Source organism: Dipodomys merriami, unplaced genomic scaffold (assembly GCF_024711535.1).
Source record: "Dipodomys merriami isolate MVZ:Mamm:240054 unplaced genomic scaffold, mDipMer1.0.p SCAF_508, whole genome shotgun sequence".
Classification (NCBI taxonomy): domain Eukaryota; kingdom Metazoa; phylum Chordata; class Mammalia; order Rodentia; family Heteromyidae; genus Dipodomys; species Dipodomys merriami.
This window is the reverse complement of record NW_027206078.1, coordinates 41900-57040: the sequence shown is the minus strand read 5'-3', so window position 1 is coordinate 57040 and position 15141 is coordinate 41900. Positions and strand designations below refer to the sequence as shown.

Here is a 15141-nt window from a genome sequence, read left to right as displayed (position 1 = left end):
GCAGTCCAGTCAAGCAAGTATATGATTAGTTAAGAATGTAGGTAAGAATATTAAGAATGTAGGCCAGGGTGTCTCTCTCTCCGTCTCCCTCTGAGAGCACCCACACTCTGCCCGAGTGTGCCCTGCCCTTCTGCTTGTCTGTATTCTCTTTGTCTGTCTCTTTGCCTGCTTGTTTACTCAAAAAAGCTCTATCAAGTTTTCTTTAAAAAAAAGAATGTCGAGGTGGCTTAGCAGTAGAGTACTTGTCTCCCATGCATGAAGCCCTGGGTTCAATCCCTCACCATCACAGAAACAGAAAAGGCTGGAAGTGGCGCTGTGGCTCAAGTGGTAGAGTGCTAGCCTTGAGCTGAAGAGCTGAGGGACAGCACCCAGGCCCAGAGTTCAGGCCACACAACTGCTAAAAAAAATGTAGGCCAACAGATGCATGCCTCTCTAAAATACATTCTGGTATGACTGCCTGCACTCCTACGTTTTTTCTTCTTCTAGTTCTGTTGCTTGAACACATGGCCTCTTCCTCTTTCTTAGCCTTTTTGGTAGAGGTTGGAGCTCACCTACTTGACTTACACTCCACTTCTGGGCTTTTGCTGGTTAATGGGAGATAATTCTCATAGGCTTTGGCTGGTTAATGGGAGATGATAAGTCTCATAGACTTTTGCTGGTTAATGGGAGATGATAAGTCACATAGGCTTTTGCTGGTTAATGGGAGATGATAATTCTCATAAGTTTGCTGGTTAATGGGAGATAATTCTCATAGGCTTTTGCTGGTTAATGGGAGATGATAATTCTCATAGGCTTTCTGGTTAATGGGAGATAATTCTCATAGACTTTTGCTGGTTAATGGGAGATAATTCTCATAGGCTTTTGCTGGTTAATGGGAGATAATTCTCATAGGCTTTGGCTGGTTAATGGGAGATGATAATTCTCATAGAGTTTTGCTGGTTAATGGGAGATAATTCTCATAGGCTTTTGCTGGTTAATAGGAGATGATAATTCTCATAGGCTTTTGCTGGTTAATGGGAGATGATAATTCTCATAGGCTTTGGCTGGTTAATGGGAGATGATAATTCTCATAGGCCTTTGCTGGTTAATGGGAGATAATTCTCATAGGTTTTGCTGGTTAATGGGAGATGATAATTCTCATAGGCTTTGGCTGGTTAATGGGAGATGATAAGTCGCATAGAGTTTTGCTGGTTAATGGGAGATGATAATTCTCATAGGCTTTTGCTGGTTAATGGGAGATGATAATTCTCATAGGCTTTTGCTGGTTAATGGGAGATGATAATTCTCATAGGCTTTCTGGTTAATGGGAGATGATAATTCTCATAGGCTTTTGCTGGTTAATAGGAGATAATTCTCATAGGCTTTTGCTGGTTAATGGGAGATAATTCTCATAGGCTTTTGTTGGTATGGAACATAATTCTCATAGACCTTTGAGCCTAGGCTGGGTTTTTTTTCTTTTAACTGTATTTTTTTTGTCTTTTCTTTTTTTGGTACTGGGGATCGAACCCAGGACGTTGCACTTGCTAGGCAAGCACTTTGCCACTGAGCTACCTCCCAGCCCCTGGGCTGGGTTTGAATGATTATTTTCAAATCGCCATGTGGAAAAGATATGACAGGCAACTGACTATTCAGAAACATAGTAAATAGTTCATCTCTCAAGTTCTCTGAAGCATGAAATGAATGTAATTGGAATGTCGCCATAATGTGGGGCTCTCCAAGAGGCTCTCAGAGAGGGACTGCAACAATACTTGACATCATCACAGAAAACATTTAAGAACAAGATATTAGATTTAAGTATATTCATTCATAATCAAGAACAGTGCACACTAAAAGGTAGAATGAGGGCTGAGAATATGGTTTAGTGGTAGAGTGCTTTTGCCTAGCATGCATGAAGCCCTGGGTTCAATTTCTCAGTAATTTCAAAGTAATTGTTTGCAACTACTCATAAAGTTACTGGACCTAAAGTTCCTAAGATCATCTTCTTTACATCAAAAATGCCCACTAGAGATATGTACATATTTTTCCCAGTTCCTAAGCATTTGGCACTACCTGAACCTACGTAAGATTTTAAGACTCAGGCGTTGTTCAGTAGCATGAATGTTCTTTTTAAGAAACCTAGTACACAGCAAAATGATCAAATGATGTGTTCTGAAAATCTAGTTTTAAGTCATTGCTCTCATGTATTTTAATGCAAAAATACACTTCTATTAACTTTTTAAAAATCAGTTTTACTGTTTCAAACAATAGTATGAAGTGCCCTTATCTGCTCATATTTAAATAACAATTTTAACAGTTTTAATTAGCAAATGATTATGTATTAATAGTTACAAAATGCTAAGTACTTGAAAATATTGTTTACCGATTAGTGACACGTCCAGGTCCCTAACTTCCAGGTGCTCTGCAACATATAATACCTGTATTTCTAAACTCATTTAGTAATAAGGTATTTTGTCAACACATTGGAGTAATCTGTTTTTATATGGATTTCAACTTTTAGAGACATTTTAATAAAAACACACTTTTATAAAAATTGGTCAAATATAGACAAAAAATTGGGGATAGGAAGGAAAAACTGGGAGAGAGCCAGAGAAGTGGTGACACTGTTCAAAAAGAAATGCACTTATTACCTGACTTACATAATATAATCCCTCTGTGTATAGGCTTTATAATAAAAAAATGAGATGAGGAAATGGAACTACCTGATATAGTAAATAAACATGTATAAGATGACCCATAAGTGCATAGAGATAGAGCACCTGCACATCCACTTTTATAGAAGCACTTATCACCTAACCCAGCTACAGAATCTCATGCTAAATATGAAAGCAGATAAATAATGTAGTATACACATTCTATGGGACATTATTAATTCATAATAATGAAATTATGTTGTTTGCAGGAAAATGAAATGTGATTATAGTGTGTGTGTGTGTGGTGATATTGAAATACTGGGAATGTTACTCTGAGCCTTGCACTTTTGCTTGGTGTCTTTTTTTTTTTTTTTAATAAGCTGGTGTTCTACAGTTTAGCTTTTTTACTGGTTCATTGCAGATTCTTGGGCAAACTTTGAACTGTGATACTAAGATCTCATGCCCATAAAGGCATGAGCCACAGGTGCCCAACAGGAAATAATTTTGATCAAGATAAATCAAATCCAGAGAGACAAATATGCATGTTTTCACTCATATGTGAAATCTAAAAATGATAATAGCACTAGAACCTGGGTAAGACTCGAATAATGTTCTCCAGCATCCCATAGACATATGGACTGTGCTGCTCCTCTTGTTAGAAACCAGCTGACTTGTGTTCTTTTGCTCTATCCAGATGGAAACAGTTGGTAGGTGGGGAGAAGCTCTCTGTTATTCTGTATATGTAGGCATCCCAGATGACAGTAGGCAGTGGCAATCAGTCCTAGCTTTTGACAGCTAGGTTGAGGGCATGAGGTTCACAGGAACACTCTTTCTCCAGTTGATTCTGACAGCTGCCCTCAGTGGGTGCCTCCACTATATACCAGTGTTCTCTGATGCCAGCCAGTGTCTGCCCTTGATATTCTGGTCAGTTTTGCTAATGTCCTTTCCAATCATGGCTTTTCTTTTCCTTTTTTTTTTTAGTTGTACCATGTGAGAACGGTGTGCAAGATAAGTTGAGAGAATGTCTAGAATGTCTTTACTGGGACCTGACGTTACAACATCAATTTGGCCTGGGACCAGATGTTATAACATCAGCAACTTAGCAAGTAGGATATTTCCTAGTTGCTCACAAAGTGAACTGAGCCAGACTGCTTGTATGGTCAGAAGGGGGAAGGGACAAGGACATCTTCACCAATCTCAATGGTCTTCTCAAGTTTGCACCAATGAGGGTAGAGTCTGTTAGACAAATATAAGATTGTGTTTTCAGCAACCATAGGTCTTCTACTGAAGTACAGAACATGCTATATGCTGAGGGCCCTTTCTTCTGGGGATGAGGTCATGTTGATATAAGGAAAATCTGGCTGCCTAATCAGTGCTTAGCTCAAGGCAGCTATAGTCCCGAAGAAGGGTCAATTATAAGGTTAAAGAAAAAAAAAACTTCAAAAGAGTACTTAAAAGTTTATCAATAATATTTAGTACTATTTACTACGATCTTAATAATGCTTAATTTCTATTCTCATGCCCTGGTAAGTGATGGAGCCTACCATGCTTGAATTGTGTCTGTGAGAGTAAGACATTTGAGAAGAGTTCAGATAAAAGCACAATGGCTCTATTGGAGCTCTAATAGAATGTTCTAGAAGAAATATTTCTCCAGTGATCACGGTGGTTAACCTAGATGCTAATGGGCACTCAATTCGGAAAAGTAGCCCTGCCAGCCTGAACTGAAGTGTGTTTGGGGCTGTTACATGTATGGGTGATATTTTCAGAACACAGGCAGATCATCTGTCTTTGAAAGCCTTCCTCCCACCCTGGGGTTGTAGGATCCTCTTCCATGCCGCCTTCACATCCTTGTTTCACAGAGTGTAGATGAGTGGGTTGAGTTCTGGAGTGATGATACAGTACAGGACGTGAACTTGGCTTGTACTGCCCATCTGGTGGTGTGGCTTGGACACCTCCATCAGTTAGCTCAGGTTCCTGCCTGGCTAAGATCCTGTCTTTGACCCCACAGCTGCCCGCTCTGGGTCGGTTGGCCACCTCCAGTCGACCGTGTCTGGAGCGAAGGGCACTGCTGAGGGAGATGTGGGCCCTGGGGCCCGGGGTCTGTTGGCACCGCCCTTACTGCCATAGCCGACGGGGTGATGCTGCTTCTGCCTGGTCACTGCCCTCCAGGAGGCCATGTCTGAAGGCCTGGGGCTCATTCCTCTCTGCTTTCCCCTGTGTGGCCATGGCTTGCCACCGCATCAGAACTTGTGGCCCAGGCCTAGTCTGACCACATGGTGGTCCCGTGGAGGCTTGTATACATCACCATCTTCGCTTCTACCCAAGCGCCAGCATGGCAGTAACCCACCGGGTGCTAAAACCTTTGGGTGCCCTGCTCTCTGCGCTGGCCGCTTTGAGCCTGGCGTGGCCATCCCGTGGGCGCATCCCGGGGCCGGGCAGCGGCCGCGGGCCGGGTCGCCATCCCTCCAAGGCAGGCGTCGTGTGACTCCGCGGGCTGGCCTCCTCTTCTCCCGGGAGGCCAGGCGAGGCCAGGGCGCCGCTGGTGACCTCCACACAGCTTGTCCCGAGAACCGCGGTGCCTGCCGGCCTTCGGAGGACCTGGGGGGCCGGGAGGCCGCTCCTACCCGGGCGGGCCAGGGCGGCGCGGGGACCCTCCCCCCCACGCGCGGACAGACCCCTGGACAGCCCCCCCACAGGCGCGGACAGACCCCTGGACAGCGCCCCCACGCGCGGACAGACCCCTGGACAGCGCCCCCACGCGCGGAGAGACCCCTGGACAGTGCCCACACACAGGCGCGGACAGACCCCTGGACAGCCCCCCACGCGCGGACAGACCCCTGGACAGCGCCCCCACAGGCGCGGACAGACCCCTGGACAGCCCCCCCACAGGCTCGGACAGACCCCTGGACAGCCCCCCCACAGGCTCGGACAGACCCCTGGACAGCGCCCACACACACACAGGCGCGGACAGACCCCTGGACAGCGCCCCCCCACAGGCGCGGACAGACCCCTGGACAGCGCCCCCACGCGCGGACAGACCCCTGGACAGCCCCCCACAGGCGCGGACAGACCCCTGGACAGCGCCCCCCACGCGCGGACAGACCCCTGGACAGCCCCACACACAGGCGCGGACAGACCCCTGGACAGCGCCCCCACGCGCGGACAGACCCCTGGACAGCGCCCCCACGCGCAGACAGACCCCTGGACAGCGCCCCCACAGGCGCGGACAGACCCCTGGACAGCGCCCCCCACAGGCGCGGACAGACCCCTGGACAGCCCCCCCACAGGCGCGGACAGACCCCTGGACAGCGCCCCCACGCGCGGACAGACCCCTGGACAGCCCCCCACAGGCGCGGACAGACCCCTGGACAGCGCCCCCACAGGCGCGGACAGACCCCTGGACAGCCCCCCCACAGGCTCGGACAGACCCCTGGACAGCGCCTCCCCACAGGCGCGGACAGACCCCTGGACAGCCCCACACACAGGCGCGGACAGACCCCTGGACAGCGCCCCCACGCGCGGACAGACCCCTGGACAGCGCCCCCACGCGCAGACAGACCCCTGGACAGCGCCCCCACAGGCGCGGACAGACCCCTGGACAGCGCCCCCCACAGGCGCGGACAGACCCCTGGACAGCCCCCCCACAGGCGCGGACAGACCCCTGGACAGCGCCCCCACGCGCGGACAGACCCCTGGACAGCCCCCCACAGGCGCGGACAGACCCCTGGACAGCGCCCCCACAGGCGCGGACAGACCCCTGGACAGCGCCCCCACGCGCAGACAGACCCCTGGACAGCGCCCCCACGCGCGGACAGACCCCTGGACAGCGCCCCCACAGGCGCGGACAGACCCCTGGACAGCCCCCCCCACACACAGGCGCGGACAGACCCCTGGACAGCCCCCCACAGGCGCGGACAGACCCCTGGACAGCCCCCCACAGGCGCGGACAGACCCCTGGACGGCGCCCGGCCCTCCCCCCACCTGCGGACTCCTCGGCGCGGGATGCAAACACCGCAGCCCAGTGCTGCGGGCCGCGGCGACGCCACTGTCACCGCGCAAGCCCTGTGAGGACGCTGCGGTCAGGGTGCCGGTCCCAAGGTAGCCCTGAGGAAAGTCGGGCACCTTTCCCACTCCATGTGCTCCTGGAGGCTCAAAGGCGCCATCCCGTGTGAATGGGTTCCTCCTGGTGCCCTGCGGCCGGCCTCGGGACCGGCTTCCTTCCGTCCCTGTCGGGGCGGGCTTGCGGCTTCTGCAACATGGCCGCCGCGGGGCGCTGGCCACGCCCCCAACAGGCCGCCGCGGGGCGCTGGCCACGCCCCCAACAGCCCGCCGCGGGGGCGCTGGCCACGCCCAATATGCCGCCGCAGGGCGCTGGCCACGCCCCCAACATGCCGCCGCGGGGCGCTGGCCACGCCCCAACAGGCCGCCGCTGGCGCTGGCCACGCCCCAACAGGCCGCCGCGGGCGCTGGCCACGCCCCCAACAGGCCGCCGCGGGGCGCTGGCCACGCCCCAACAGGCCGCCGCGGGGCGCTGGCCACGCCCCCAACAGGCCGCCGCCAAGATGACCGTCCACGCTGCGGTGCTGGTCACGCTCCCGCCAGGGCGGCCACGTCCCCGGATCCTCAGGCCGTGGCCCCGGGTGGGGACCCGCCGTCTTCTCCACGACTGTCCCCACCCGCGGCCCCGTCCTGCAGGGAGATCCGCTGCGACACGGCCGCCGCTGGAGCCCAGGCCGGGAGCAGCCGCGCGGGGCCCAGCGGGCCGCGGGGTGAGCGCCACCGCCGACGCCGCGGGCCGGGCCTCACGGTGGCCCCGTGGGGACGGCGGAGCCCGGGCCGGGCCGGACCCGGCGTGAGCGGTGACCGCCCGTGCCCGGCCCCGGCGTGAGCGGTGACCGCCCCGTGCCCGGCCCCGGCTGCTTCTGTCTCCGAAGCCGCCTGGCCGCCCGCCTCGTGGGCCGGTCTGAGGCCCGGCCTCGGCCTCCTCCCGCCTCCCTCGGGCTCGGGGCCGGCGTCAGCCGCAGGTGTCCCCGGCCTCCTCCCGCCTCCCCCCCTCAGGGCGGAGGCCCCGGGCCGCGCCCCCCTCCAGGCTACCTTCGAAAGAGGAACGGCTGTCCCTTTCATCGTGCTCCAAGGAGAGCTCAGGTCAGCGCTGTAAAGAATGCTTTTTCCCCCAGAAAAACGAACAAACACAAGTAGCGCTGAGCTGGCTCTTGGTTCCCGTCTGTGACTCTAGTCCTAAGGAAGCAGGGAAGGGTCCTGGTTAGCAGCGAGCAGGAGTCCCAGAGTGTGTAGGAACCGGTGTGCAAGAGGTCAGCGTCACAGAGTGGAAAAGCAGAGTGTGCAGGAACCGGTGTGCAAGAGGTCAGCGTCACAGAGTGGAAAAGCAGAGTGTGCAGGAACCGGTGTCCAAGAGGTCAGCGTCACAGAGTGGAAAAGCAGAGTGTGCAGGAACCGGTGTGCAAGAGGTCAGCGTCACACAGAGTGGAAAAGCAGAGTGTGTAGGAACTGGTGTGTAAGAGGTCAGCGTCACACAGAGTGGAAAAGCAGAGTGCTGTAGAGAGCTCGGGGCAGTGTCCAGGCCTGATTTGAAGTCCCAGTATCAGCATAAAAAATATGTAGTAAAGCCGTGCGCTGGTGGCTCACACCTGTCATCCTAGCTACTCAGGAGGCTGAGATCTGAGGATCACAGTTCAAAGCCAGCCCAGGCAGGAAAGTCTGTGAGATTCTTCTCTCCAGTAAACCACTAGAAAACTGGAAGTGGTGCTGTGGCTCAAGCACTAGAGCGCTGGACTTGAGCTGAAGAGCTGAGGGACAGGGCTCAGGCCCAGAGTTCAAGGGCCACAACCGACCAAAAAAAAAAAAAAGTAAAACCAGAAACAGAGTACAAGTATGGCTGAAGAGGTCCTAAGTGCCTAAATATATTACCGCCAGAGGGAGTAAAATAAGGTACTCAAGAGAGGATTCATTGAAATGCTCCAGGGTATGTATTCATATACAAGATATAACATGGAGAGAAAGGCCTCAAGGAGTTTAATTTTTTTTCTTTTTCTCTTTTGTTTTGCTTTCTTCCTTTTCTCCTTTTTCTTTCTCTTCCTTTTCCCCTCTTCTTTTTTCCTATGCATTGGTCAGAGATCAGAACTCAAACTCAGTATCTGAGGCTTGCCTTTGAGGTGGCTGGCAACCATCTAAGTCCTCATTCTGTCAACTTCATTGGCCTCATGAGTCTTCACTTTTTTGTTGTTGTTGTTTTTTGTTTTTGTCGGTCGTGGGGCTTGAACTCTGGGCCTGAATGCTGTCCCGCAGCTCTTCAGCTCAAGGCTAGTGCTCTACCACTTGAGCTACAGCGCCACTTCCGTTTTTCTGGTGGCTTATTGGAGATAAGAGTTTCATGGACTTTCCTGCCCGGGCTGGCTTTGAACCGCTATCCTCAGATCCCAGCCTCCTGAGTAGCTAGGATTACAGGCGTGAGTCTTCACTTTCTTTCTGGGAGGCAAGTGATCCTGTTGCCTTCCAAGGATCCTTCAGTTGGATGCATCCTGAGAGGTGAGGGCTACCTAGAGCTCCAGTTCAAAATAATTTCCTCACCTGGCTTTATTTACTAAAACTTTTTTTTTTTTTTTTGGTTGTGGAGCTTGAATTCTGTGCCTGGGTGCTGTTCTGCAGCTCTTCAGCTCAAGGAAGTGCTACCTACACCACTTGAGCCACAGTACCACTTCTGGTTTTCTGGTGGTTTATTGGAGAAAAGAGTCTCACAGATTTTCCTGCCTAGGCTGGCTTTTAACCATGATCCTCAGATCTCAGCCTCCTGAATAGCTAGGATTACAGACGTGAGATACCAGCATCCAGCTATTCAAACTCTTAATCCTACCTTCACAGGAGGATGAGTTGTGAAGATGGTAGTTTGAAGGTAGAATGGGGAAACCATTAGAGTGCATGTTAGGTTTAGAGTACTTGTTCAGGTACTTGTTGATGTACATGTTGGTGGTTAGGGTACTTAGGATATATATGAAGAGTGAGGCTATGTGTTAGGGTTAAGTTACGTGTTAGGGTAAGGGCATGTATGAGGGTACAGTTTAGGATTAAGCCATGTGTTATGGTATGGTTCCATACATATGAAGTACTTGTTAGGGTGCATGTGAGGTAGAGTAAGTGGTAGTAGTTAAGATATGTGTTGTGATTAGGAAAACAGAAAAGAAGGCCATCATGTTAAACTTAGAGAAAGAGTAGAATGACATCAATGTAGGCTTGACTTGCAGCCTCTAGGTTCACTCGACTGCCCATCTGGCAGCTTGGCTTGGATATCTCCTCCACTTTTCTCAAGTGCCAACCTGGCTGTGACCCAGTCTTTAATCTCTCAGCATCCCACTCTTTCTCTTGGCACAGCCACTGCCAGTGACACCTACAGAAGCTGGATCTAAGGGCATCGTTGAGGGAGCTGTGGGCCCTTGGGGCTGAGTGCTGATGGCGCTGACCTTGTCGTAGCTGCGGAGGGGACACCACTGCCCCCTGGGTGCTGGCTGTGAGGCGGCCATAGCTGATGGCTTGGGCCCCGTTCACTCCTTGCACCACGTCCGTATGTGGACATGGTCTTTTGGGGGAGCGGTGGGCCCTGGGGCCTGAGGGATGCTGCCATTGCCCTTGTTGCCACAGCTGCCAAGGAGACACTGCTGCTGAATGGGCTCTGCCTATTAGGTGGTCATGTTTGATGACTCTGGGCTCCATTTCACTCCCTGCCACCCTGTGTGGCCATGCCCTTCGACCTCACCACATGTGGCTCAGGCCTGGTGTGACCACGTGGTGGTACTATGGGGCTGAGAGCTACTTCCATGCATCACCAACTATCTCCATTAGCAGCCGCTATCCAAGAATTGACACAGCTGTACCATTTCTAAAATTTCCTGGAGTCGTGCTCTCTCCCCTAACCTCTGAGCCTGGCTGTGGGCATCCTGTGCATCCTCACAGGTGCCTGGGGCCCAGGCCTGCCAGCCACAAGAGGTCCCTTGGGGCTGCAGGCTGATTGCATCACCAGTGCAGCCATAGAAACTGTCTTGAGGTCACTGCTGCCAGAGTGCTAGTTCCCGGGTATCTCTGTCTGAAATCGTGCTTGCCCTGCTGTTTGTCCTCATTCTTCCGTAAGGCAAGGAGGGGGCATGGCTTGTGACCTCAGCCATGCCCTGTGCGGAGAGTAACAGTGACCGCCAGTGTTCCTTGAAGCTGGGCTGCCGGGGCACAGTATTTTTTTTTTTTTTTTTTTTGCCAGTCATGGAGCCTGAACTCTGGGCCTCAGAGCTGTCCCTCAGCTCTTCAGCTCAAGGCTAGCACTCTGCCACTTGAGCCACAGCTCCACTTCCGGCTTTTTCATTTGCTTATGTGGTGCTGAGGAATTGAACCCAGGGCTTCATGCATGCAAGGCAAGCGCTCTACCACTGAGCCACCTTCCCAGCCGGGGCACAGTCTTGAGGGCAGTCTTGTCTAAAATCCCGGTGTGCTCTGCTCTGGACTCCCTACTCCACCATGAGGCACAGAGAGGCCACTGTGTGTGACCTCTTCAGCACTCAGGACCACAAACTGCAGGCCTGAGGGCCTACTGGCTGCTTGTGAGGACACTGAGGCCAGGGTACCTGTCTCAAGGCATCCTCACCAGAAAAGTTGGGGAGCCTTTCTCTGTCCATGCTCTCCTTGAGGGTGAAGAACACCACCCCTCTGAACTTGAGGATGTCAAGTGCCCTGTGTCTGGCCCTTGGCACTGGGGCTTGCTTCCCTCACTGTGGTCAATGATGAAACCATTATCCACCTTTGTGATTTCTTTTGGCCCATGTTAGTTTACTGATTGTTTCTACTATTTGCTGAAATATGCCTTTGAATTTCTGCAGTATTTATGTTACGATTTCAGTCGTACTTTTTATTTCTAGAATTTTTATTTGTTTTTATATTTTGTCTCTTAGATTTCCGAGTTAGTCATGGGTAACTTCCCTTTTATTCAGTTTTATTTTTCACAATTTCTTTACTCTGCTGTCTACTGCAGTGCAGATATAGTAAATGGATCATTCTCAAACTATACAATTCATAAATTAGCACAATATTATGGTTGTCCTTCTAAAAATTATCGGTGGCTGTTGTTATTCCCTTACTGTACCTAATTTCTATGTTGAAATCTGTAATAGGTATGTTTGGATAGGGAAGAACATAGGTAGATGTATTTCGACTAGTTACTCTCCACCAGTCGGTGGAGAGTGAACCTTCTATAGGAGGAAACTTGAATTACAGGAGAAAAGTCATCTATAATCACAAAAGAGGAAATGAATTCACTTAGTCACATTATTTTGAAAACATTAAACAGGGGAGTTTAAATCTGGAAAAATGTGTAAGACTGTCTTTCAGTTTCATATTACTCATGTAGGAGTAATTGAAAAGGAAGAAAGCTTATAGAGAGACAAATTGAGGGAGGAGAGAAGAAAAAGGAAGAAGAAAAAGGAACCAGGTGCTGGTGGTTTACGCCTGTCATCCCAGCTGCTTAGGAGGCTGAGATCTGCCTGGGCAGCAAAGTCCGTGAGACTCTTTTCTCCAATAAACCACCAGAAAACTGGAAGTGGTGCTGTGGCTCAAGTGGTATAGCCCTAGCCTTGAGCAGAAGAGCTGAGGGATGGCGCCCAGGCCCAGAGTTCAAGCCCCTTGACAGCCAAAAAAAAAAAAAAAAAAAAACCCAGAAAATTAGAATTGAAAGAATTCAATTAACTGATTTAAATCTATAAACATATAGCCTATTAGAATTACATGTTCAAATTAGTGTAACTTGCAAATCACTGGCATTAGCACATGAGAGGTGAGATGTTTTGGGGATTTTCCAGGTTCTCAGATCTCTCAAAATGCTTGCTGCTTAGCTACTAATTCCGTAAGTATAAGATGCTCACTTGAATAGGTGGTGATAGCCTCATCTCAGATCTTCACGATCTGCAGAGCTTCCAGATCCTTGCCAGGAGCCTTCTGAGAGCTCCCTTCACATCCTTATTCCTCAGAGTGTAGATGAAGGGATTCAGGGTGGGGGTGATTATGGAATAGAAGAGAGAGATAAACTTGTCCTGCTCCTGGGAGTGTCTGGAGGGAGGCTGCAGGTACATGTAGATGGCAGGTAGGTAGAAGAGAGAGACCACCACCAGGTGGGAAGAACAAGTCCCAACGGCCTTGTGCCTTCCCGTGGAGGACTGGATCCTGAGCACAGCTCGGGCAATGACGCCATAGGAGAGAAGGATGAGAGCGAGGGGGACAAGCACAAAGAAGCCCACCAGCACCGCTAGTGTCGTATCATTCACAGTCGTGTCAGCACAGGACAACTTGATCATGGCTGGCACCTCACAAAAGAAGTTGTTTAGCACCTGCCGCCCACAGAAGGGCAATTGTACAGTCAGAACCACTTGAACAAGAGAGTTGCCAAAGCCACTGAGCCAGGCCACAGCCACCAGCTGCTGGCAGAGAGAGCGGTGCATGATGATGGCATACCGGAGGGGCTCGCAGATGGCCACGTAGCGATCCAGGGCCATGGCGGCCAAGACAATGCATTCCGTGCACCCCAGCCAGTGGAAAATCGCATACTGCACTGTGCAGCCTCCGTAGCTGATGGTCTTCTCGGAGCTGCCCATGTTGAACAGCATCTGGGGTACCGTGGTGGTGGTATAGCAGAGGTCCAGGAAGGACAGGTGGCTGAGGAAGATGTACATGGGGCTGTGGAGTTGGGGATCCAGGCGGGACACCAGCATGATGGAAATGTTTCCCAACATTGCCAGAACGTAGGACACCAGGAGGACCACAAAGAGAGGCAGCTCCAGCCATGGTCGGTCAGAAACACCCAGAAGGATGAAGTCTGTCAGGGGACCCCCCGCGGTGCTGTGGTTGTCACTTCTCATGCCGAGGCATCTTCTGGTAGCGGTTAGGAGGCTCAAGCAAATAACTCGTGAGATAAATAGTGAAGCCTTTTTCTGGCGCCAGTGTCTTCCCTGTCTTCTTTCCAACCCTGTCTCACCTTCCTGACTTCTGTGAAGACACTGGGATGTGGAGCAGTCAGAAGCAAATCAGAACAGCAGCATGCAGTTCTTAGGTTTTCCTTTCTCTCTGATCTTAACTAAACCATGTAGTCTCTCAGAACTTCACTTTCTGCATCTGTTAAAATGAGGAAAACAAATCTGACTTCAGTGTCAGAATCTTGAAGATGGTTAAAGTCTTCATGTGATCCATACTACATGAGTAACAATTTTAAATAGTATTTCAGCCTTGGCTTAATCTTGACCCCACTCCTGATGACCTTCCTTGATAAGGTTCTGGAGCAGAGACTCTTCTTTTTTCTTTTCTCCCTCTCCCTCCCTCCCCTCCTCCCCCCTTCCCTTCCTCCCTCCCTCCCTCGTTCCTTCCTTCCTTCCTTCCTTCCTCTCTTTCTTTCTATACTGTTACTTGGGCTTTAATTTAGAACTTGGAGACTACTTTAGCTTTTTCACTGAGGACTAGTACTCTAGCATTTGAGCGAAATTGGTTAACTGGAGATATGAGTTTCACAGACTTTGCTTCCTTGACTGGCTTCAAATCTGAACCTCCCGAGTAGCTCGGATAACAGGCCTAAACCTGGCTTAGAATTATTTTCTAATGTGCCTGCCTGCCTTCCCGCCTACCCGCCCCACACATTTTCACTATAATCTATTCATCTTCACCATATCACTCTGTTTGCCCCCTTCCTTCTTCCCAAAACAATTTCAGCAGATTTTATTCCATTTTCACAGTTGTAAATGACTGATTAGTACAGTATTCATCGTCCTTCATCCTCTTGTTAGCCCAATGTTTTCCTGCTTGTACCCACTCACAGAATTTTTCTTTCCTTGCCCAACCTCATTTTGATCACCTGTTATCATTTTCTTTATGTTTTTTTCATATATACTTGAAATGTGTTACAGAGTTACTCATGCTCTTTTTGCTCTCCCTTCCCCTTTGCCTCTCAATTTGGTTTATGTGCTATATTTTCCATAGAAACAATTATAGTAGAATGTCAGCCATCAAGAAAGCAACCAGTTGGGCTGGGAAGTTGGACTGGGAAGGTGGCTCAGTGGTAGAGTGCTTGCCTTGCATGCATGATGCCCTGGGTTAGATTCCTCAGCACCACACAGGCAGAAAAAGCCAGAAGTGGCACTGTGGTTCAATGTCATAGGGTACTACCCTTGAGCCGAAAAGCTGAGGGACAGTGCCAGGGCCCAGAGTTCAGGCCCTATGACCAGCCAAAAAAAAAAAAAAAAAAAAAAAAACAACCAAAAAAACACAAAACCATGGGCTGGGAAGGTGGCTCAGTGGTAGAGCGCTTGCCTTGCATCCATGAGGCCCTGGGTTCCATTCCTCAGCCCCTTATAAGCAGAAAAAAGTCAGAAATGGCACTGTGGTTCAATGTCGTAGGGTGCTAGCCTTGAACTGAAGAGCTGAGGAACAGCATCCAGGCCCAGAGTTCAGCCGCCAGGACTGACCAAAAAAGAAAGCA

General features: G+C 50.7%; 2 protein-coding genes across 7 annotated transcripts in view; one reads left to right on the top strand and one right to left on the bottom strand.

Annotated features, from left to right (window-relative positions):
- The window catches only part of LOC138810725 (NACHT, LRR and PYD domains-containing protein 3-like), an 89578-nt gene that overhangs the window by 64815 nt on the left and 9622 nt on the right, over positions 1-15141 (top strand). The window lies entirely within an intron of this gene.
- Positions 12578-13534, bottom strand: LOC138810744 (olfactory receptor 2B11-like). The gene has a single exon (XM_069997946.1). The coding sequence runs from the start codon at positions 13532-13534 to the stop codon at positions 12578-12580; it is 957 nt and encodes a 318-aa protein (XP_069854047.1).

Bases quoted from the DNA above. Each gene is read 5' to 3' on its own strand.
- LOC138810744 (XM_069997946.1), bottom strand. From the start codon at position 13,534: ATGAGAAGTGACAACCACAGCACCGCGGGGGGTCCCCTGACAGACTTC.